Source organism: Taurulus bubalis, assembly GCF_910589615.1.
Source record: "Taurulus bubalis genome assembly, chromosome: 8".
Lineage (NCBI taxonomy): Eukaryota > Metazoa > Chordata > Actinopteri > Perciformes > Cottidae > Taurulus > Taurulus bubalis.
In genome coordinates, this window is record NC_136596.1 from 1668373 (window position 1) to 1690395 (window position 22023).

The 22023-nt window shown below is 41.5% G+C and overlaps 3 protein-coding genes across 3 annotated transcripts in view; 1 reads left to right on the forward strand and 2 right to left on the reverse strand.

Annotated features, from left to right (window-relative positions):
* prdm6 (PR domain containing 6) overlaps positions 1 to 22023 on the forward strand; it is a gene marked incomplete at both ends in the record, with an annotated part of 81869 nt that overhangs the window by 20944 nt on the left and 38902 nt on the right. Inside the window, one exon of the mRNA XM_079222374.1 lies at positions 637 to 764. Coding sequence (XP_079078500.1) covers positions 637 to 764 — 128 coding nt within the window. The remainder of the gene's footprint in view (positions 1 to 636; positions 765 to 22023) is intronic.
* Positions 3105 to 5601, reverse strand: LOC306739750 (uncharacterized protein). Its single transcript, XM_079221798.1, has one exon. The coding sequence runs from the start codon at positions 5291 to 5293 to the stop codon at positions 3653 to 3655; it is 1641 nt and encodes a 546-aa protein (XP_079077924.1). The 5' UTR covers positions 5294 to 5601; the 3' UTR covers positions 3105 to 3652.
* LOC306740084 (uncharacterized protein) lies at positions 10404 to 20590 on the reverse strand (the record flags this gene model as incomplete). Its single annotated transcript, XM_079222197.1, has 2 exons — positions 10404 to 13558; positions 19141 to 20590. The coding sequence occupies 2 exons, from the start codon at positions 20588 to 20590 to the stop codon at positions 11349 to 11351; spliced, it is 3660 nt and encodes a 1219-aa protein (XP_079078323.1). The 3' UTR covers positions 10404 to 11348.

The window sequence follows — 22023 nt, forward strand, 5'->3', positions numbered from 1 at the left end:
ATCAATAAACTACTAGTTAGGTTTAGATCACTAAACTGCTAGTTAGGTTTAGATAACTAAACTACTAGTTAGGTTTAGATCACTAAACTGCTAGTTAGGTTTAGATCACTAAACTACTAGTTAGGTTTAGATAACTAAACTACTAGTTAGGTTTAGATCACTAAACTACTAGTTAGGTTTAGATAACTAAACTGCTAGTTAGGTTTAAATCACTAAACTGCTAGTTAGGTTTAGATAACTAAACTACTAGTTAGGTTTAGATCACTAAACTGCTAGTTAGGTTTAGATCACTAAACTGCTAGTTAGGTTTAGATCACTAAACTGCTCACTGAGGCTTAGGAACAGGTCATAGTTTGGGTTAACGGCGATCTCAAGATGGTGTTTGTTGGATCCCTCCATCTCTCCTTCCTTCCTGTTTGAGCTTGAGCGACCTTTTCTTTCTTTACTTAATAATTCAAACAGCAGCAGTTTCATCTGACGTTGTTTCCCTTTCACGGACGAAAACATTTCCATGAATACCATCGCTGCCTGTGGATCTTCTAGCTCTAACGCTGTGGTTTCCCTGAACAGATCCACGCTGATGCACATGTACATGCACTGCTTTCTCTTCTGACCCCGGTCATCTGTGTGCTGCAGATCTACGACGCCGAGGGGACGCTGCAGCACTTTATTGACGGCAACGACCCCAGCAAGTCCAGCTGGATGCGGTACATTCGCTGTGCCCGGCACTGTGGGGAGCAGAACATGATGGTGGTCCAGTACAGGTGAGAGCAGGTCCAATTCTCTCAATGACATCTGGGGCGTGAAACCACGGCAGCGCACACATTTCCCCACAGCAGACGCAGGGCGGACGGTCATGATTATGTCATGGCGGTGCGCTGTCACCTCACAGCAGGAGGGTTCGATCCCCGATCCCCGGCGGTTTTTCTTTGTGGAGTTTGCACGTTCTGCGGCGTGAGTTTCCTGCGCCCCACTTTCTGCGTGCATGTAGCGTTAGCTCACTGTGGGCTAACGCTACACTTCATGTCAACATAGCAGCCCTCCATGTCGTTCTTTAAAGAAAAAAGAGACTCCACGGCACTAACAACATGAAAACAAAGGGAAGTGCTGCTGCATTTAAAATACTTTTCACAAAACAGAGCAATATAATGTCAACTCACCTCCATGTCCTCCTCACCGTAAACTCCCGTTAGCGTAGCGTGCCAAGAGCAAGTCATTCAGCAGCGCATGCCCCGCCCACTGCGTCCAAACTCCAAAAAGTTGTAGCTTTTCGTTTTAAGAGCGAAGGTTGTGTTTTTGAGAGCGAAGGTTTTTTAATTGTAGCCAGAAATTCTAGTTACAAACCAGAAATTTGCTCTCAAAACATGTGTTTTTGTTTGCGTGATAAAGACACACATCTACCTTCATATATTTATATATTTAGGTGTGAATGTGAGCGTGAAGTGTTGTGGCGACTTGTCCAGATCAATAATCAACACTCCGTTGTTTCATGAACCGACACATCGTATGTTGCTGTGTCTACGCAGTGAACCGGTGCTCCATGTTGGTTCTGTGAACGCTGCGTCGCAGGGCTGTTTATTTTTGCTCATTTCTTAGATTTGTGTTCCTGCTGAATTAAAAGGGTTTTTGAATATTGTCTCCATAGATGCACAACCACAATATATAAACACAGAGCTGCTGTCGCTCTGCCAGCTCGCTGCTGTGTGTTTATGTCAAAGTTAAACATTATTGGAGACTTTGTGTTGCATGGTGAAGTCATCCGGCTGTGGAACCAGCAAGCTTTCTATCCCCCCGTTTCATAATACATATTATATTTCTGCAGGAGCCCACTCTTCCTTTATTAAGACTCTTCTTCCCTTCTTTAAACGCTCTCATTCAAGAAGTTTATTCTCTACGTTCTTTTTTGTTATAATTTGTTAAACTATAACAAAAGCAGCTGCACAGCTTTGATTGGTTTTAATAGAATCTATATTTGGCAGTGTTGTAAAGTATTCTAACAGTACATACTGTAATAACTGCACAAAATGTAGTAACAGTGCATCATGCTATACTTTTAATATGAAAAAGCTTATAATGGATTAACTCAAGTTACTTCTTTTTTGTTGCAGAAATGCTAAATGTAGCATCAGGTGCACTGGTTTGTATGCGCACAGACTTTGAGTCAAATTATTATATAAAAATAACTCATTATGCATGAAAAAAATAAAACTAGAAAATGAATGTGATTTAAGAAGACAGAGATTGCTTTTTAAATTAATACATTATGCACAACATATATTACATTGTTCATAACAAGACTGGCTTAGTTTATAATCTAAATATTGTATAATGTAATTACTTATAACTTCATGTACAAAACTGTTATTACATTATGGATTTTAATTTCATTTAAATATTAGATCATTACACACGTATTACATTATGAGTTGCTTTAAGTAAACTAATGGGGTTTTACAGGAAAACATATGAGACACAAAGTAAAGATTCAAATGTTTATTCGTCTATATTCAATTTATAATCAGTGAAGTTTGTTAACAAGAAACAAAAAAACATATTCGGTGATTTCTTTTCAGAAGAGAAACATTCTAAATGACTAAATAAGGCATCTTAGCGTTCTTAAGATGTGATGATAACGAGCACAACTGAAGAAAATAAAATAAAAATAATCGTACAGTGCAAACTTTACATTAAATTCTCACATTTTAAAACCTTTCAGGGTCTGAAATTCACTTTTTCGACTTCCTGCCACTGAAAGTCATTCATCTTTGTGTCCACCACCCTAAATTCGATCTCCCCCTTTTTTTAAATCTATGCACCAAATGAAGGATTTAATTGCATTTATATGTCCATAAGTACAACAACACACATTAATCACATTCATTACTGTAAATAGTAAATTTGCCAGATGGCTAATTTACAACTGTGGTCCTTTTTCAGCGAGATGTTTTGAAACCAGGAACATCATTTCAACTTAATTTGATGTAAAGAATGATGTCAATCAATATTTTTGATGTATACTCACACTGGGAACATTACATGCATATTATATTACCTTCGTGCAAATATATATATATATATATATATATATATATATATATATATATATATATATATATATATATATATATATATATACTATCAATGCATTTCAATTCATGCAGAGATTAGTCCGGAAAACATTGCGATGCCCCCTTCGGGGTTTAAACCCTTTTCACTTTACACGTGAGAATCAACAAACGGAAACTTAACTTGCGGGAAAACGACATCACTGCTTATTTCGGACGTAGCCTTCATTGGTTTGGAGCCTGGAGTTTGACTTTTTGACTGCTGCCATCTTTGATTTTTAGCAACCATGGGAGCAGACTTTTCCTGGTGGCCATTAGAGAGAATGCAGGTTTAATTAAGGCACAAGAGGTGTCATGCCTTTTTTTATTGATGTTATCGGTTCTAATTCTTTAATGTGTAGATGCATTCGATTGTACGTTAACTTTACTAAACAAATCTTTCTGCGGTAAATATTTTACCCAAAACTACCAACAATTAACCCATTTGTTGGGTCCTTCTTTCCGACTGTACGTAATATATAAGAGGAAAAAGAAGAATGCATCTCGTAGTTCCTCAGTGTGAAACTGTTGTCACATCTCAGCCCAGCTCATAAAACGGGGCAGTTCCTCTTCCTGGCTTTCTTCACGTGTTCTTGTATCCACTCGTTTCGTTCCTCCGTGTGTCTCGCATGCATGGCGCTGATTTCCTCGTACACGTCTTCGCTGTTTGTTGGATGAAGCGTGCCGGTCATCTCGCTCATTTCTTCCTCCTGTTTCCGGGTCAGCCGGTCTAAGTCTTTCCGATAAGACTTGTGCTTGCACAGCTGTTGTACGAGCAGCTCGTTGTGCTTCTGATACTTCTCCTTCAGCTCCTCCATGTCCTTGCCGTGCTTCGCCGTCAGAGCGTCGAAGTCGTCGGTGTACCTCTGTTGGAAGTCGTTGATTTCCTCCGCTGTCTTTCGGGCTTCCTCATCGTGTCTGTTCTGGATCACCATCAGATTCTTCATCAGAGTCTCTTGCAGTTTCTTTAATTCCGTCTCTTCTTTTTCTCTCCTGAGTCGATCCCCCTTTCTTTCTTTCTCAAGCTCGTGTTTTTCCTGATCGTACTCTTCTTTGAGCTTCTCCAGCTGCGTTTGCGCCTCGTATCGCCTCCGCTGGTCCTCCAGGTATCGTTTCTCCCACCTCTCTCTGCGCTCCTTCTCCCAGATCTCTTGCACTTTCCTCATCTCTTTGCCGCTCTCCGGCTGCGTTTTGCCGGCGGTTTCGAGGCTTTGTTTCCACTGCATTTGTTGAATTTCATCCTCCCTTTTTGTCTTACTCTCCTCTGCTCTCCTCTCCTCTTCGTCCCTCTTCATCTTTTCCTGCTCCTTCTCAATGTGTTCCTCCTTCATCTGGATGAGTTTGGTCTTCAGTTCTCTCTCTCGTTGGATTTTGGTGGATTGTTCGGCCAATTCTTTCTGCTTGGCCTGAATTGCTTCGATGTGTTTCTTTCCAAACTCTGTCTTCTCTCTCCGTATCTCTTCCTCCTTTCCTTTCAGGATCCTCTTCACTTCATTCTGTATGGCTGCCTCGGCTTCTCGGAACATCTTGGAGGTGTAGCAGCCGCCGCCGTTCTTCTTCACCATCGAGTCCACTTTACTCAGTAGCTCTCTGACCGAATCACTATTTTGATGCTTGTTGTTGAAGACGTGGTATCTTCCTCCGCAGTCGTCCAGGAGTTTTCCAATGAAGCCTTCGCTGTCTTCCCGCATGTAGCTCTGAAAGGATTTGCCTTGAAGGTCGTCTCCTCTGGTGAATATCACGATGATGTAGTCTTTTGAGTTCTTTCCGAAAAACCCTTTGATCAGCTCCACGGTGTTTTTCTCCTCTTGTGTCAGGCGGCCGATCTGCAGCACCAGCAGGAACACGTGAGGCCCCGGAGACAACATGGAGACGCATTTCACCAGCTCCTGTTTGACCTCCTCGTTGGACAGCGTTGTGTCGAACAAGCCGGGCGTGTCGACTAGGACGACGGGCCGTCCATCGATCTCCCCGGTTTCCTTGTTGCAAAACTCTGTCACCGACTTTGGGCTGGCTTTAGATTTGAAGCACGCTTTGCCCAAAATAGTGTTCGCACTCGCACTCTTTCCAGAACCAGTCTTCCCAATCACCACCATCCTAAGGCACGATCTGTTCGGATGATCATAGACTGCCCTCTTTGGTGTAGTTTTTGGCCTCGCAGTCATATCCACCCGGGGCGTGGCCATCATTTCCCTTGTGAAACCGCCGGATGTGCCGGCTGTCACCTTCTCCACAGCGAGCAACACATTGATTACCTGCTGTTGGTCTCTGAGGTCCGAGACGACATACCGATCGCCACAGCTCCGGCAGAGGTCCCGGATGTGCGTATCCTCCTTCAGGCAGCTCACGACGGCTGCAGAATGAGGATCTGACTTGACGGGGAACAGAATCACGGTGAAGCCGTTCACGCTAGATGTGAATGTGTTCTGGATGCTCTCCAACTCTTTCTTGTCTTCCTCGCTTTGGAAACCCAAAGGTAGGACCAGGATGAAGGCATGGACGACCTCAGAGTCACAGAGGGAGATACACCTGAGGGATTCCTCCATCACTTCCTCCTGAGGTTTTCCACACAAGGCAGGCAGCTCCACCAGAGACACCCAACGTCCACTCACCTCTCCCTGATGTTTAACGCACTCTGACGAGTCAACAGGTGGACCGAACTGTCTTTGTCCCAGAATGGCTTTGGCCACTGAGGCCTTCCAGGCTCCATGTCTCCCACACAACACCAAGTTAAGAGGAGGCTTGGAAGTTACGGACACCGCTCTGGGATCAACCTCTTCAATACAGTTCAGATGCCCTCCTCTGTTGTCTTTCACTATGTTTTCCATCTTTCCTATCAGTTCTTTATAATCACAATCCGCGAGAGCCTTTTGGTCAAAGTCGATGCTGTGCTGCCTCTGGCTGCAGTCTTGGATGACTTGGTCCACTGACGGGTTGTACACCTCTCCCTTCTGAACTCTGATGACCATGGAGTATTTAAAGGCATCAGGGCCAAAGAAGCCCAGAATGAACTTAAGTTTCCGTACATCCTCTTCGTCGAAATTCGACGGCCTCGCCAGCAGCAGGAGGACGTTTGGTCCCGGAGGGCAAAGAGCAACGCACATTTTCATCTCGTGTCTCACTCTGTCCTCCGGCAGACTGAAGACGTCTGAGGTGTTCACTACTTTTAGTTGGGTCCCCCTCCATTCTCCACCGGCGCAGGTGCATTGCTTCGACACCTTTACATATAGACTCTCTTTTTCCCTTGTGATGAAATCACTTAGTCTTGTTTTTTCGTTTGGTCTCTTTCCAAACACCACGATCCTGAGTTCAGATGCTGCAAAACCACAAAAGCCAAAGAATTACAATTTTTTTAAATAATAAATTAAATAAAAATATGATTTTATAATAATACATTACCCCTCCGAGTGGTTCCTACATTAACGCATAGAGACGGTCAGAATCAATAGGGTAACGTTTTAGAAATGTCATCTTTCTTTATTGTCCCTCTACTTCTTTGGCTCATGAGGAAATGTTCTTTGAATGACATACATACTTTTTTTTTTATTACTCTTTTTTTTCTCTTGGCATTGAATCACTAACAGAAGCTATACAAATATAAAGATACATGAAGTAAATTAAATACAAAAATCCTTTTAACGGCATGAAAGCTATAGCTCTTATACTACGGTGCAAAATATATTGATATCATGAAAATATTCTGGGCAATAAGATAGGAAGAAATGTCAAAATGGCTCATAGAGCCTGCTGGCAAGCACATGTACTCCTGCGGGCTTATTCATAATCATAGACCCACAAAACTTTGGCGAGTATCGCGTAGCCAGCACATGCGTCAAAATAAATCAAAACGTGCAGCTTGCATTGGGAATCGTGTGCTATGACTTTCCTAAGAGATTCGACTGTCCGTTTCCCTGAAAAACGCAAAAAAATTTACCCGATTCACTTGAATGGGATTTCGCCATGAAGAGAGCAAACAAAAACACTCACAAAGAAATTATTTAAAGTTTAAAATGTTATCAAAAGTCTGGAGTTTATTTGCCCAATTGGCCTTTTTTTAATAGCTAGCACAGTTTTCTTGTAATAATTGTTCAAGTTTAAGCTTTACTCCCACAATTTTCACTCTTCATACACCATTGCTGGATACAAACGTAGGAACTATTGTGCTTGTGATAGACATGTGTCGATGGAATCCAACAAACTTTTGTCACCCCACAAACATTTTATGGACATTTATGGGTTCACAAGTCTTATCTCTCTCATGATTCCTTTTTTTTGGCATGGTCACATTTTTAACTATAAACATAACAAGCATATCAACGCGTTCGGCTGAGTCTCCACTCCCAGTCTTAAGATCTCGTCTGCCCCTTCGCCCTGGTGCCCCAATGTTGCCCTGGTGGCCACACCATCGAAATGTCTGGTTTACAGATGATATTCTACTGTTTTTCTACTCGAAAAAAGCAAATCCCTCAGCATATTCAATTCTTGAGTTCATACAATAAATATACAAAGTCAACTCTAGTTTTAAGATTGTCTTGTTGGGCTACACATGTTTGGTCTAAATAAAAACAAAGAAGACATTTGACCCGACGTGAATCAATCCTTTTAGCTTTTAGAGGGCCAGACCATCCTCAACATCACAATAACCTGCAGATGCACATAAACAACTGGTTACAAAGTCTTCAGTGAAGATTTAAACAACTGTTTGTTATGAATCCATCAGTCTCCAAGTAACTGGCACCTTTTGCGTCTTCAGTGTCAAATTCTTTAAATAGCTAAGCCATCTGAAATGACAATGTCAGGGAGACAGTGCCAAGAACATTCCACCTTTCTGTTGGCCCGGGGCCACCTCACACAGTCCCTGTTTGTGTGGCATCATGCTGGGTTCCAGTGATGACATCATACCTGCTTACTAACAGACGGTACTTACCGAATGCCGCTGCCGCCATTGTGTCTCTTCGGCTCGAGGGAGAGAAATAAATGGAACGGCCTTTTGGTGTGTATCTGCAAAACAATGAGAATATCAAAAAGCATGAGATAAAGACACCAAGTAAACACAACAAAACATTTATAAGTGTATGAACTTGCATTTTCAAGTTTTTTTTAGAGAAAGTGTCAATGCCAGAAACAGTTCAACTGATTTCCAGTGTTCTTGTTGACTGCTAGCTGTCATTCATCTTCTCTTATTTCCTCTTCACATACTTCACATACTAAACATTCTGCTCTTACCGGAGGCTGCTGGGTAGTTATTTCTCATGCGCTCTCAAACCGTTTGGTTCTGGTGTATCTCATCGCCAGCAACAGACACCTGACGATTAGAAAGCCACCGATTTTAATGAATTAATCAGACGTCAAATTAATTACTTTGTCGTACATTAACACTCCCCTATATTTCTACACACGTTTCATTAGTAGTTGCATTTATGTTCTACTCACCAGGTGGAATTGTTGCAGCGTTAATGTTCCTCAGAGCAGCAGGAAGCTCCACACTGAGATGAACTTGACACGACAGCCTTTTAAATGATCAGAGCCGGCGGGCCGCGCCCGACTGAGGAACGACAAGAATGACACAGTCAGAGTAACAAGAACTGTTAGTTCAGAATAATAACTTGAAATACCGCCTCGCCTTCGCCACCCAGTCAACAGCCGGTCTGACCTTTGACCACCAAAGGTTATTTAGTTTATTCTGGAGACCAGGTCAAATGATTTTTTGCCAAACTTTAAGAAATCCTCTACGGAGAACCTAAAAACAGAACGCCTTCAGTCACTGCTGTCCGAGCGTTGAGTCCATAAATAAATATAGATTTATGGATTTACAGTAACAGGCCAAGTATCTCTACAACGTGTAAAAACATGCACGCCTCCTTTCACTTAATTGTAGAGTTGCTTGTGCAGTAACACACAGTTGGACAGGTCGAGCTGTGATATGATTCTCTCAAAGATACTTCTGGACTTCTGGGACCTTAAAGGGAAGTCCCAACAGAGATATTTGCATGAATCCTATTGTCTGCACATTTTAGAATTTCCCCGAAGACGGGAACAGGAGGGGGTTCCTTTCAAGATGAAATCAAAAGTGAAACTTGTAGAACTCTGTGACTAATATGCGAGTGAATCACCTTCATTGTTCCATTCCTGTAAGGAGTGCTTGAAGAGCGCGTGGCAAGTAATTGGACTGTTTCTGACTTTTTAACGACCTCATTTCTGCCACGTCGGCGTGTTCAACAGATTAATTCCTTCATTCAGGCGGCCGCCTGCAGCTTCAACGTGCAGCAACCGATGTCACGCTAAAGACCATAGAACACAAGCAGAGGTTGATATGAGGGTTCATTTCACAAGTCAAGTTGGCATCGTTCCTCCTGCCAATTTACATATTGCTTTGGTTTGTTTTGACCATTTAACTCGTTTAGCCCCGTTTAAGCCACAGACATTTTTCTAAAAAGATTCCGAATGGTTTGCATCCCCATACTAAATACTGAATATCTCCTCAACCACAAGGGCTATTTGAGTACTTTCAAAAGGTATAATATACAGAAAACACTTGTAATATCAGTTAACAGGTTCACATAGCAGTATATGTGCTAATGGATTATTAGTTGATAATAGAACATAGGAAAGAAGAAAAGAAAAATAACGTTAAAAAAAAAAAACCCTCCAGGATATATATCCTCTTTTTAATTATACACCTCATCACTTTATTTTCTACTATAAAATATAACTATGTGTTAACAGTATCTCTGCAAAGTTTGACTTTGATTAAGTGAAGTTAAATATTTTAGTAATCCATTTAGTGCAGATTTCGTGTACCGTAGGTTTAGGTGCGCCGAAAGTAAAAATTCCCTAACTTTGTTCCTGGACCTTGGACGCCTCTTGTTCCACAACAGATGGGCTCTGCTCAAGCAGATGCACCAAAACATACCCAGCAAGTATCGTTTCTTCCATAAGTAAGTCATATTTCAGTTTTTGGGCTGAAAAAAATGCAATGTGGTTGATTAGCGGATTCCGTGGGTCGTAGAAAGGTGCGTTAATCATGTGTGGCATCAAACTAGAGATATACAAAGTTATATAATAATAATATAATAAATAATAATAATAATCCGGGAGAGTGCATATCGGTCATGTGGGTTCAATCGACACGACAAACAGTGAAATGTCTTATTTCACCCATTATAGAAATAATATAATAATATCACTTCATGCACTAACACTACTGCTTCTATCATAAATACTTACTAATAGTAATAACACTTATTTTGATTGTTTGTGTCTGAACAGACAACGATAGAAACACAAAACACCAATATGTTGAGATGGACTCATCTTTAATATTAAAAAGTAAAGTACAGCCAGTAGAAACCACAATCTCATGACGAATAGTGCGACAACAAAGCAAAAAGTCTTTTGTGCGGCGCGGCGTTGGCTGTGAACCAGGAAACAGGTCCAACGGGTCCACAGCAGGATGAACCACGATGAGGAAGTCTGATTATTTATTAGAAGAGATATGATGGGAACTAACTGCAGCAAATACAAGAGACGACTCTTCCTCAGTGTGTTCCTAACTATTCATTACCCTCTGGATGCACTAGAAATAAATGTTGAATATGGTTTAAAGCAACAATCATTAAATCTGAAAAGGTTGTTTCAGTGGATCGTGGGCTCATGCAAACATACTTACATACTTAAATTGTAAAGTGTGCTCACTAGAAACAAGACAGTATCTTTGCAGATTGGTGACACACTGAGTATTAGCCGTGATGTAATTAGGAAGACAACTGAACCAAAGAAGAAGAAAGAAAAAAACACATTTACAGTGTGATCATGGACGTGTACAATAGTTACATGTTATGACTGTAATTATAATGTAAGGAGGAAATAAAATAGGCATTCCCTGTGAAAGCACAAACACTTATTTATATATTTTATGCATGCATTTATTGTGCTGGTGCCCTTAAAAGTAAAATAGTTAACTATCGGTTTAAATGACAATATAAAATGTAAATGATAATGTATTACTCTGATACTCTGAATGTTACATGAAGTTAAAAGCAATCAGCTCTTATAGTCAAGGGGCCTGAAAGTAGTTCTGAGCACTAGATGTGTTCACTGTATTCAGACATTTGCACTACAACGATAGAATATTTGTTATTTGTTGTTATTTCCCATCAGACATGTTAAATCAACCAGTTCGATATGAAAACGAACAAAAAACTCCCAGATTTGCAGCTGAAACTGTGAAAAACAACAAACGTCTCATAAAATGGAGCACTGTCCTTGTATGGCTTTCTCCATGTTTCTTTCTATCCACATGTTGACTTCCTCCTCGTGTATTTTTTCCAGGTCATTGATCTCCTTGTTCAGATCATCCTTGTTGTTGAAGAACAGTTCCATCTTCAGCTCCCTCATTTGCTCTTCTTGTTTCTTTTTCAATTTCTTCATCTCCCTCAGATAGACCTTGTTTTTGCTCAGCCGTCTGATTATCAACTCGTTTTTGTTTTTTTGCTTCATCTTCAGATCCATAATTTCCTGTTTGTTCTTTTCCATCTGGGCTATCATATCCGCGGTGCAACTCTCGGGGAACTCGTATAATTCTTCCTTTTGGGCCTCTTCGTTTCTCCTCCTGATTTCCTCCCTCTTCTTGTAGAGCTCTCTCAACTCTTTGCATTCTCTCTCCTCGTATTCTCTTCTGATCATCTCTTCATCTTGCCTTTTCTCCTCTCGTCTCCTCTGTTCTTCTTCTCGATATCGGTTCTCCCACCATGCATTCCTCTCTCTCTCCCAAGTCTCTTTTCCTTGCCTTGCCTCTTCTCTCGCCTGCAGCAACAGCATCTTGTCAGTGAGGGTATTCTTCTCCGAAAAGTATTGTAGTTGTTCTTCCAGAGTTTGGAGTTTCTCTTCCCACTGCTGTTGTTGAGCGTCATCCTGCTGTTTCTTGATCCTTCTCTCTTCCTTCTTCACCCTCTCTCTCTCCCACTCCATTAGCTCCAGCTTCTTCGTGTGTTCCTCACATTCTTTGACTCTCTTTTCTCTTTCTTGGTGAAGCTCTGAAGCTAGAATCATCATTTCTTCCTGATGTTGTCTTTCCATGTCCCTCAGCTGCTTCTCTATCTTCTCTTGTTGGGCTTCCTCGGCTAATTGGAAGATATCCGAGGGGAAGTATCCGCCACCATTTTTCTTCACCATTGCCTCCACCTTGGTCAGCAGCTGGCTGACTTGAGAACGATTTCCTTTATCGTTGTTATTGAAGACGTGGTATCTCCCCCCACATTCAGTCGTCAGTTTCATTAAGGCGCCGTCCTCATCATCTAGCAGGTAGCTCTCAATTGTTTCGTTGCCGAGGTCGTCTCCTCTGGTGAATAAAACGATGACGTGGTCTTTTGAATCATTGCCAAAAAACTCCTTGATCAGGTCCACGGTGTCTTTCTCCTCTTGTGTGAAGCGGCCGATCTGCAGCACCAGCAGGAACACATGAGGTCCCGGAGCCAACATGGAGACGCATTTCACCAGCTCCTGTTTGATGCCCTCGTTGTTCAGGGTGGTGTCGAATAAGCCGGGGGTGTCGACCACGACGACGGGGCGCCCATCGATCTCCCCGGTTACTTTCTGGCAACACTTGGTCACTGATTTTTGACCAACTTTGGAAGTAAACCATTCGTTGCCCAAAAGTGTGTTTCCAGTGGCACTCTTTCCACAACCGGTCTTCCCAATTAGCACCATCCTGAGACACTGTCTACTCTGCTCCTTCCTAGGATACTCTCCACTCGGTCTTAGAGACATTGTTTCTGGCCTCATCCTTTGAAACGTTTCCCTCTGATCATTATAACTATCCACATCTAATGATCGTCTTCTAACCGCAATCTTTGGTGGCTTGGGAAACATAATTCGGGGTTTTGCGCTCACAGGCGAGACAATCGTATCGGTCTCTCCAACAAAGGTTAAATACCGTCCTTGGTTTTCCTCCACTATCTTCTCAATTTTCTCCATCAACTCTTGACGATCACAGAGAGGAAAATCGTTTTTGTCGAAGATGATTCGTTGATGCCTTTGTCCGTATTCCTCGAGGAGTTCATTAACTGAGGAATTCCATATCTGTCCATGTTCCGTTGTGACGACCATTGCGTATTTAGAGGCATCTGGTCCAAAGAAGTTCACGATTGACTTGATCTTTTGTCGGTCCGGCTCAGTGAACTCTGAGGGATCCACTAACAGCAGCAGGACGTTGGGTCCGGGGGGGCATTGCGCAACCCAAGTCATTACTTTGTATCTCATGGTGTTTTCCTGCATACTAAAGACGTCCTCCGTTTTCACCACCGTCAGTTTTTTCTTCTTCCACTCGCTGGTGACACAGGCAACTCGCATGGTATTTGTTGGACACGAGCTATCTGGTTTTCCTGTGATGACGTTGGTTAGTGTTGTCTTTTCATTTTGACTTTTTCCAATAATCACAATCCTCAGCTCGGACGCTGCAAAACAATGACGACAAAAAGTTTGATGAGAAATTGTCATAATCGTCTTTTTATTGATGACAATAATGAAAACAGGTTTCTTCCATATCTTCTCAAATGTGTTATTGAGAGGGCGAGGACATTTCTGTACGAGGCCGATATGAAACGTATCGTTAAAATTCAGACGACGTAACGGTGCCAACATTTTTATTTGGCCGACTGGGTTGTTTCAAATCAAAAGATCCGTTTAAGTCAGTGTCGATATTAAATACATGCTGAAAAGAGAATTAAAAAACAATTTCTATTGAGTTATTTCTATTTATTTCTATTCATAAGGACTATTTATAAAAGAGAGAAGGAAAAAAACACTCATCTTCGTGCCCATAGTAACTCACCATACTTTAATGTAAAAAATGATTTAAAGTTTAAAACGTTAACAAATCTCTGGACTTTATTTGGCCAAATGGGCATTTTGATAGCTAGCACAGTTTTCATGTAATCATTGTTCAAGTTTAGGAATATTTTGGGACAGTTTCTGACTTTCTAATGGATGTGTATTGTGCAGCTCAGAGCATGTGATGTCTTTGCAGAGTTAAGACGAGCAGCAGGATGTCGTGATTTTTTTCTTCTTTTTTTGCCTTCAGACCTACAATTTTCACTCTTCATACACCATTGTTGGATAAACACGTAGGAAATATTGTGCTTGTGGTAGATGTTTGTTGATGGAATCCAACAAACTTATACTTTTTTGTCACCAAGCCTGAAAGCGACATGAAGTCCAACCAACTGCTCCATTGGACTCCATGTTAAATCTGACCACAATTTTCTCTCATGAATCAAACAGGAGCACTTTCTGAACTGAAGTTACGCTCTCATTTCTACACCCCACAAACATTTAAAGGACATTTATGGGTTTACAAGAGTCTTATCTCTCTCATGATTCCTTTTTTTGGGGCGTTCGGAGTCGTGGTCACATTTTTTACTCTATAAACATAACAAGCATATCGACGCGTTCGACTGAGTTTCCACTCCCAGTCCTAAGATCTCATCTGCCCCTTCACCCTGGTGCCCCAATCATCATGGTAACCAGTGTCTATGAAGCAATAGCTGCTCTCAAGTCCATCACAAATACAGAAATGACACCTCAATACATCTCACTACCGGTAATATATATATTGCAACGTCTTGTGGCAGTAGTCGCCACACCATCGAAATTTCTTGCAAAATGTTCTAGTTTAAAGATGATGTTCTACTGTTTGCTCTAAAATAGCAAATCCCTCTTCAGTATTTTCTATTCTTGTGTTTATACAATACATACACAAAGAGCAACCTGGAAACATCAGAAGTCGACTCTAGTTTTAAGATTGTCTTGTTGGGCTACACATGTTTGGTCTAAATAAAAACAAAGAAGACATTTGACCCGACGTGAATCAATCCTTTTAGCTTTTAGAGGGCCAGACCATCCTCAACATCACAATAACCTGCAGATGCACATAACAACTGGTTACAAAGTCTTCAGTGAAGATTTAAACAACTGTTTGTTATGAATCCATCAGTCTCCAAGTAACTGGCACCTTTTGCGTCTTCAGTGTCAAATTCTTTAAATAGCTAAGCCATCTGAAATGACAATGTCAGGGAGACAGTGCCAAGAACATTCCACCTTTCTGTTGGCCCGGGGCCACCTCACACAGTCCCTGTTTGTGTGGCATCATGCTGGGTTCCAGTGATGACATCATACCTGCTTACTAACAGACGGTACTTACCGAATGCCGCTGCCGCCATTGTGTCTCTTCGGCTCGAGGGAGAGAAATAAATGGAACGGCCTTTTGGTGTGTATCTGCAAAACAATGAGAATATCAAAAAGCATGAGATAAAGACACCAAGTAAACACAACAAAACATTTATAAGTGTATGAACTTGCATTTTCAAGTTTTTTTTAGAGAAAGTGTCAATGCCAGAAACAGTTCAACTGATTTCCAGTGTTCTTGTTGACTGCTAGCTGTCATTCATCTTCTCTTATTTCCTCTTCACATACTTCACATACTAAACATTCTGCTCTTACCGGAGGCTGCTGGGTAGTTATTTCTCATGCGCTCTCAAACCGTTTGGTTCTGGTGTATCTCATCGCCAGCAACAGACACCTGACGATTAGAAAGCCACCGATTTTTACACTCCCCTATATTTCTACACACGTTTCATTAGTAGTTGCATTTATGTTCTACTCACCAGGTGGAATTGTTGCAGCGTTAATGTTCCTCAGAGCAGCAGGAAGCTCCACACTGAGATGAACTTGACACGACAGCCTTTTAAATGATCAGAGCCGGCGGGCCGCGCCCGACTGAGGAACGACAAGAATGACACAGTCAGAGTAACAAGAACTGTTAGTTCAGAATAATAACTTGAAATACCGCCTCGCCTTCGCCACCCAGTCAACAGCCGGTCTGACCTTTGACCACCAAAGGTTATTTAGTTCATTCTGGAGACCAGGTCAAATGATTTTTTGCCAAACTTTAAGAAATCCTCTACGGAGAACCTAAAAACAGAACGCCTTCAGTCACTGCTGTCCGAGCGTTGAGTCCATAAATAAATATAAATTTATGGATTTACAGTAACAGGCCAAGTATCTCTACAACGTGTAAAAACATGCACGCCTCCTTTCACTTAATTGTAGAGTTGCTTGTGCAGTAACACACAGTTGGACAGGTCGAGCTGTGATATGATTCTCTCAAAGATACTTCTGGACTTCTGGGACCTTAAAGGGAAGTCCCAACAGAGATATTTGCATGAATCCTATTGTCTGCACATTTTAGAATTTCCCCGAAGACGGGAACAGGAGGGGGTTCCTTTCAAGATGAAATCAAAAGTGAAACTTGTAGAACTCTGTGACTAATATGCGAGTGAATCACCTTCATTGTTCCATTCCTGTAAGGAGTGCTTGAAGAGCGCGTGGCAAGTAATTGGACTGTTTCTGACTTTTTAACGACCTCATTTCTGCCACGTCGGCGTGTTCAACAGATTAATTCCTTCATTCAGGCGGCCGCCTGCAGCTTCAACGTGCAGCAACCGATGTCACGCTAAAGACCATAGAACACAAGCAGAGGTTGATATGAGGGTTCATTTCACAAGTCAAGTTGGCATCGTTCCTCCTGCCAATTTACATATTGCTTTGGTTTGTTTTGACCATTTAACTCGTTTAGCCCCGTTTAAGCCACAGACATTTTTCTAAAAAGATTCCGAATGGTTTGCATCCCCATACTAAATACTGAATATCTCCTCAACCACAAGGGCTATTTGAGTACTTTCAAAAGGTATAATATACAGAAAACACTTGTAATACCAGTTAACAGGTTCACATAGCAGTATATGTGCTAATGGATTATTAAATTGATGAACACAAATTGATTGAACACAGGAAAGAAGAAAAGAAAAATAACAACAAAAAGAAGAAAACTCCAGGATGTATTTCCTCTTTTTAATTATACACATCATCGCTTTCTTCTCTACTATAAAATATAACTATATGTTAACAGTATCTCCGCAAAGTTTGACTTTGATTAAGTGAAGTTAAACATTTTAGTAATCCATTTAGTGCAGATTTCGTGTACCGTAGGTTTAGGTCCCTGAAAGTAAAAATTCCCTAACTTTGTTCGTGGACCTTGGACGCCTCTTGTTCCACAACAGAGGGGCTCTGCTCAAGCAGATGCACCAGTACATACCAAGCAAGTATTGTTTCTTCCATAAGTAAGTCATATTTCAGTTTTTTGGAAAAAATGCAATGTGGTTGATATTTTGCTGAGGCTGTCTCGCAGCAGTTTTGGCGCAATTAGCAGATTCCGTGGGTCGTAGAAAGGTGCGTTAATCATGTGTGGCATCAAGCTAGAGATATACAAAGTTATATTTTCATAACTTGGGGAGTTATCTTGAGGCCTTCGAGTCATATTTATGGTTTATGTCAATATTCATGTTTGAATTGTGTTATAAACATGTTAAATGGACTTATATGCGCCAGACTTTGCATTTTTTTTGCTATATCACATCAGTGGCTTTGGTATCGATTCATGGTAGTACGAGGACTTGGAGAGTGAGGAAGACCTCCTGATGAAGAATTCTGCCCCCAGTTTTGGGGGCGCTGGAGCGCGATTAAAATAAAATGTATTATTATTATTATTATTATTATTATTATTATAATGTCATTAAATCTTTAATCATTTTCATCCCCGGTGTTTGGTTTTTATTCATTGATTATCTTTTTATTTTTTTAACTTAAGTTTTATTGATGTACCTTTTTTTTAAATGTATTTAATATTTTTTTGTGAAGCACTTATGGCTGCATGTTGTATGAAAGGTGGTAGATTTAAGATATTTAATTAACCCTGCCTGTCCGGGCTGTTCAGGAATGCAGCCGGGGCAGATGGGAAATAATCCGGGAGACAGAAACTGAGTGCATATCGGTCATGTGGGTTCAATCGACACGACAAACAGTGAAATGTCTTATTTCACCCATTATAGAAATAATATAATAATATCACTTCATGCACTAACACTACTGCTTCTATCATAAATACTTACTAATAGTAATAACACTTATTTTGATTGTTTGTGTCTGAACAGACAACGATAGAAACACAAAACACCAATATGTTGAGATGGACTCATCTTTAATATTAAAAAGTAAAGTACAGCCAGTAGAAACCACAATCTCATGACGAATAGTGCGACAACAAAGCAAAAAGTCTTTTGTGCGGCGCGGCGTTGGCTGTGAACCAGGAAACAGGACCAACGGGTCCACAGCAGGATGAACCACGATGAGGAAGTCTGATTATTTATTAGAAGAGATATGATGGGAACTAACTGCAGCAAATACAAGAGACGACTCTTCCTCAGTGTGTTCCTAACTATTCATTACCCTCTGGATGCACTAGAAATAAATGTTGAATATGGTTTAAAGCAACAATCATTAAATCTGAAAAGGTTGTTTCAGTGGATCGTGGGCTCATGCAAACATACTTACATACTTAAATTGTAAAGTGTGCTCACTAGAAACAAGACAGTATCTTTGCAGATTGGTGACACACTGAGTATTAGCCGTGATGTAATTAGGAAGACAACTGAACCAAAGAAGAAGAAAGAAAAAAACACATTTACAGTGTGATCATGGACGTGTACAATAGTTACATGTTATGACTGTAATTATAATGTAAGGAGGAAATAAAATAGGCATTCCCTGTGAAAGCACAAACACTTATTTATATATTTTATGCATGCATTTATTGTGCTGGTGCCCTTAAAAGTAAAATAGTTAACTATCGGTTTAAATGACAATATAAAATGTAAATGATAATGTATTACTCTGATACTCTGAATGTTACATGAAGTTAAAGGCAATCAGCTCTTATAGTCAAGGGGCCTGAAAGTAGTTCTGAGCACTAGATGTGTTCACTGTATTCAGACATTTGCACTACAACGATAGAATATTTGTTATTTGTTGTTATTTCCCGTCAGACATGTTAAATCAACCAGTTCGATACGAAAACGAACAAAAAACTCCCAGATTTGCAGTTGAAACTGTGAAAAACAACAAACGTCTCATAAAATGGAGCACTGTCCTTGTATGGCTTTCTCCATGTTTCTTTCTGTCCACATGTTGACTTCCTCCTCGTGTATTTTTTCCAGGTCATTGATCTCCTTGTTCAGATCATCCTTGTTGTTGAAGAACAGTTCCATCTTCAGCTCCCTCATTTGCTCTTCTTGTTTCTTTTTCAATTTCTTCATCTCCCTCAGATAGACCTTGTTTTTGCTCAGCCGTCTGATTATCAACTCGTTTTTTTTTTTTTGCTTCATCTTCAGATCCATAATTTCCTGTTTGTTCTTTTCCATCTGGGCTATCATATCCGCGGTGCAACTCTCGGGGAACTCGTATAATTCTTCCTTTTGGGCCTCTTCGTTTCTCCTCCTGATTTCCTCCCTCTTCTTGTAGAGCTCTCTCAACTCTTTGCATTCTCTCTCCTCCTGTTCTCTTCTGATCATCTCTTCATCTTGCCTTTTCTCCTCTCGTCTCCTCTGTTCTTCTTGTCGATATCGGTTCTCCCACCATGCATTCCTCTCTCTCTCCCAAGTCTCTTTTCCTTGCCTTGCCTCTTCTCTCGTCTGCAGCAACAGCATCTTGTCAGTGAGGGTATTCTTCTCCGAAAAGTATTGTAGTTGTTCTTCCAGAGTTTGGAGTTTCTCTTCCCACTGCTGTTGTTGAGCGTCATCCTGCTGTTTCTTGATCCTTCTCTCTTCCTTCTTCACCCTCTCTCTCTCCCACTCCATTAGCTCCAGCTTCTTCGTGTGTTCCTCACATTCTTTGACTCTCTTTTCTCTTTCTTGGTGAAGCTCTGAAGCTAGAATCATCATTTCTTCCTGATGTTGTCTTTCCATGTCCCTCAGCTGCTTCTCTATCTTCTCTTGTTGGGCTTCCTCGGCTAATTGGAAGATATCCGAGGGGAAGTATCCGCCACCATTTTTCTTCACCATTGCCTCCACCTTGGTCAGCAGCTGGCTGACTTGAGAACGATTTCCTTTATCGTTGTTATTGAAGACGTGGTATCTCCCCCCACATTCAGTCGTCAGTTTCATTAAGGCGCCGTCCTCATCATCTAGCAGGTAGCTCTCAATTGTTTCGTTGCCGAGGTCGTCTCCTCTGGTGAATAAAACGATGACGTGGTCTTTTGAATCATTGCCAAAAAACTCCTTGATCAGGTCCACGGTGTCTTTCTCCTCTTGTGTGAAGCGGCCGATCTGCAGCACCAGCAGGAACACATGAGGTCCCGGAGCCAACATGGAGACGCATTTCACCAGCTCCTGTTTGATGCCCTCGTTGTTCAGGGTGGTGTCGAATAAGCCGGGGGTGTCGACCACGGCGACGGGGCGCCCATCGATCTCCCCGGTTACTTTCTGGCAACACTTGGTCACTGATTTTTGACTAACTTTGGAAGTAAACCATTTGTTGCCCAAAAGTGTGTTTCCAGTGGCACTCTTTCCACAACCGGTCTTCCCAATTAGCACCATCCTGAGACACTGTCTACTCTGCGCCTTCCTGGAAGATTCTCTTCTCGGCTCCTCAGGAGTGGAGACTGTTCTCGGCACCTCATAAGTGGAGACTGGTCTCGGCTCCTTCCTAGAGGAGACTGTTCTCGGCACCTCATAAGTGGAGACTGGTCTCGGCTCCTTCCTAGAGGAGACTGTTCTCGGCACCTCATAAGTGGAAACTGGTCTCGGCTCCTTCCTAGTGGAGACTGGTCTCGGCTCCTTGAGAGGACTTCGCTCCATCCAAGGATGCTCTAATCTCGTCTCCTCCCTGTGATCGATTTTCTGTCTTAGAGACATTGTTCTCGGCCCCATCCTTTGAAACTTTTCCCTCAGATCATTATAACTATCCACATTTGTTGATTGTCTTCTAACCGCAATCTTTGGTGACTTGGGAAACATAACTTGGGGTTTTGCGCTCACAGGCGAGACAATCGTATCGGTCTCTCCAGCAAAGGTTAAATACCGTCCTTGGTTTTCCTCCACTATCTTCCTAATTTTCTCCATCAACTCTTGACGATCACAGAGAGGAAAATTGTTTTTGTCGAAGATGATTCGTTGATGCCTTTGTCCGTATTCCTCGAGGAGTTCATTGACTGAGGAATTGCATATCTGTCCATGTTCCGTTGTGATGACCATTGCGTATTTAGAGGCATCTGGTCCAAAGAAGTTCACGATTGACTTGATCTTTTGTCGGTCCGGCTCGGTGAACTCTGAGGGATCCACTAGCAGCAGCAGGACGTTGGGTCCGGGGGGGCATTGCGCAACCCAAGTCATTACTTTGTATCTCATGGTGTTTTCCTGCATACTAAAGACGTCCTCCGTTTTCACCACCATCAGTTTTTTCTTCTTCCACTCGCTGGTGACACAGGCAACTCGCATGGGATTTGTTGGACGCGAGCTATCTGGTTTTCCCGTGATGACGTTGGTTAGTGTTGTCTTTTCATTTTGACTCTTTCCAATAATCAAAATCCTGAGCTCAGATGCTGTAAAAACAATGACGACAAAAAGTTTGATGAGAAATTGTCATAACCCTCTTTTTATTGATGACAATAATGAAAACAGGTTTCTTCCTATCTTGTGAAATGTGTTATTTATCTGAGAGGGTGAGAGCATTTCTGTACGAGGCCGATATGAAACGTATCGTGAAGATGAGCATCAAACTCCAGTGACAAAAATATTCTTCTTTTGCCTTCAGACCCACAATTTTCACTCTTCATACACCATTGATGGATCAAAACGTAGGAAATATTGTGCTCGTCATACACATGTGTCGATGGAATCCAACAGACTTACACTTTTTTTGTCAAAAAGCTTGAAAGCGACATGAAGTCCAACCAACTGCTCCATTGGACTCCATGTTAAATCTGATCTGATTTCTCTCTTGATGCCAACGGGACCACTTTCTGATCTGT

Bases quoted from the DNA above. Each gene is read 5' to 3' on its own strand.
- LOC306739750 (XM_079221798.1), bottom strand. From the start codon at position 5,293: ATGATGGCCACGCCCCGGGTGGATATGACTGCGAGGCCAAAAACTACA.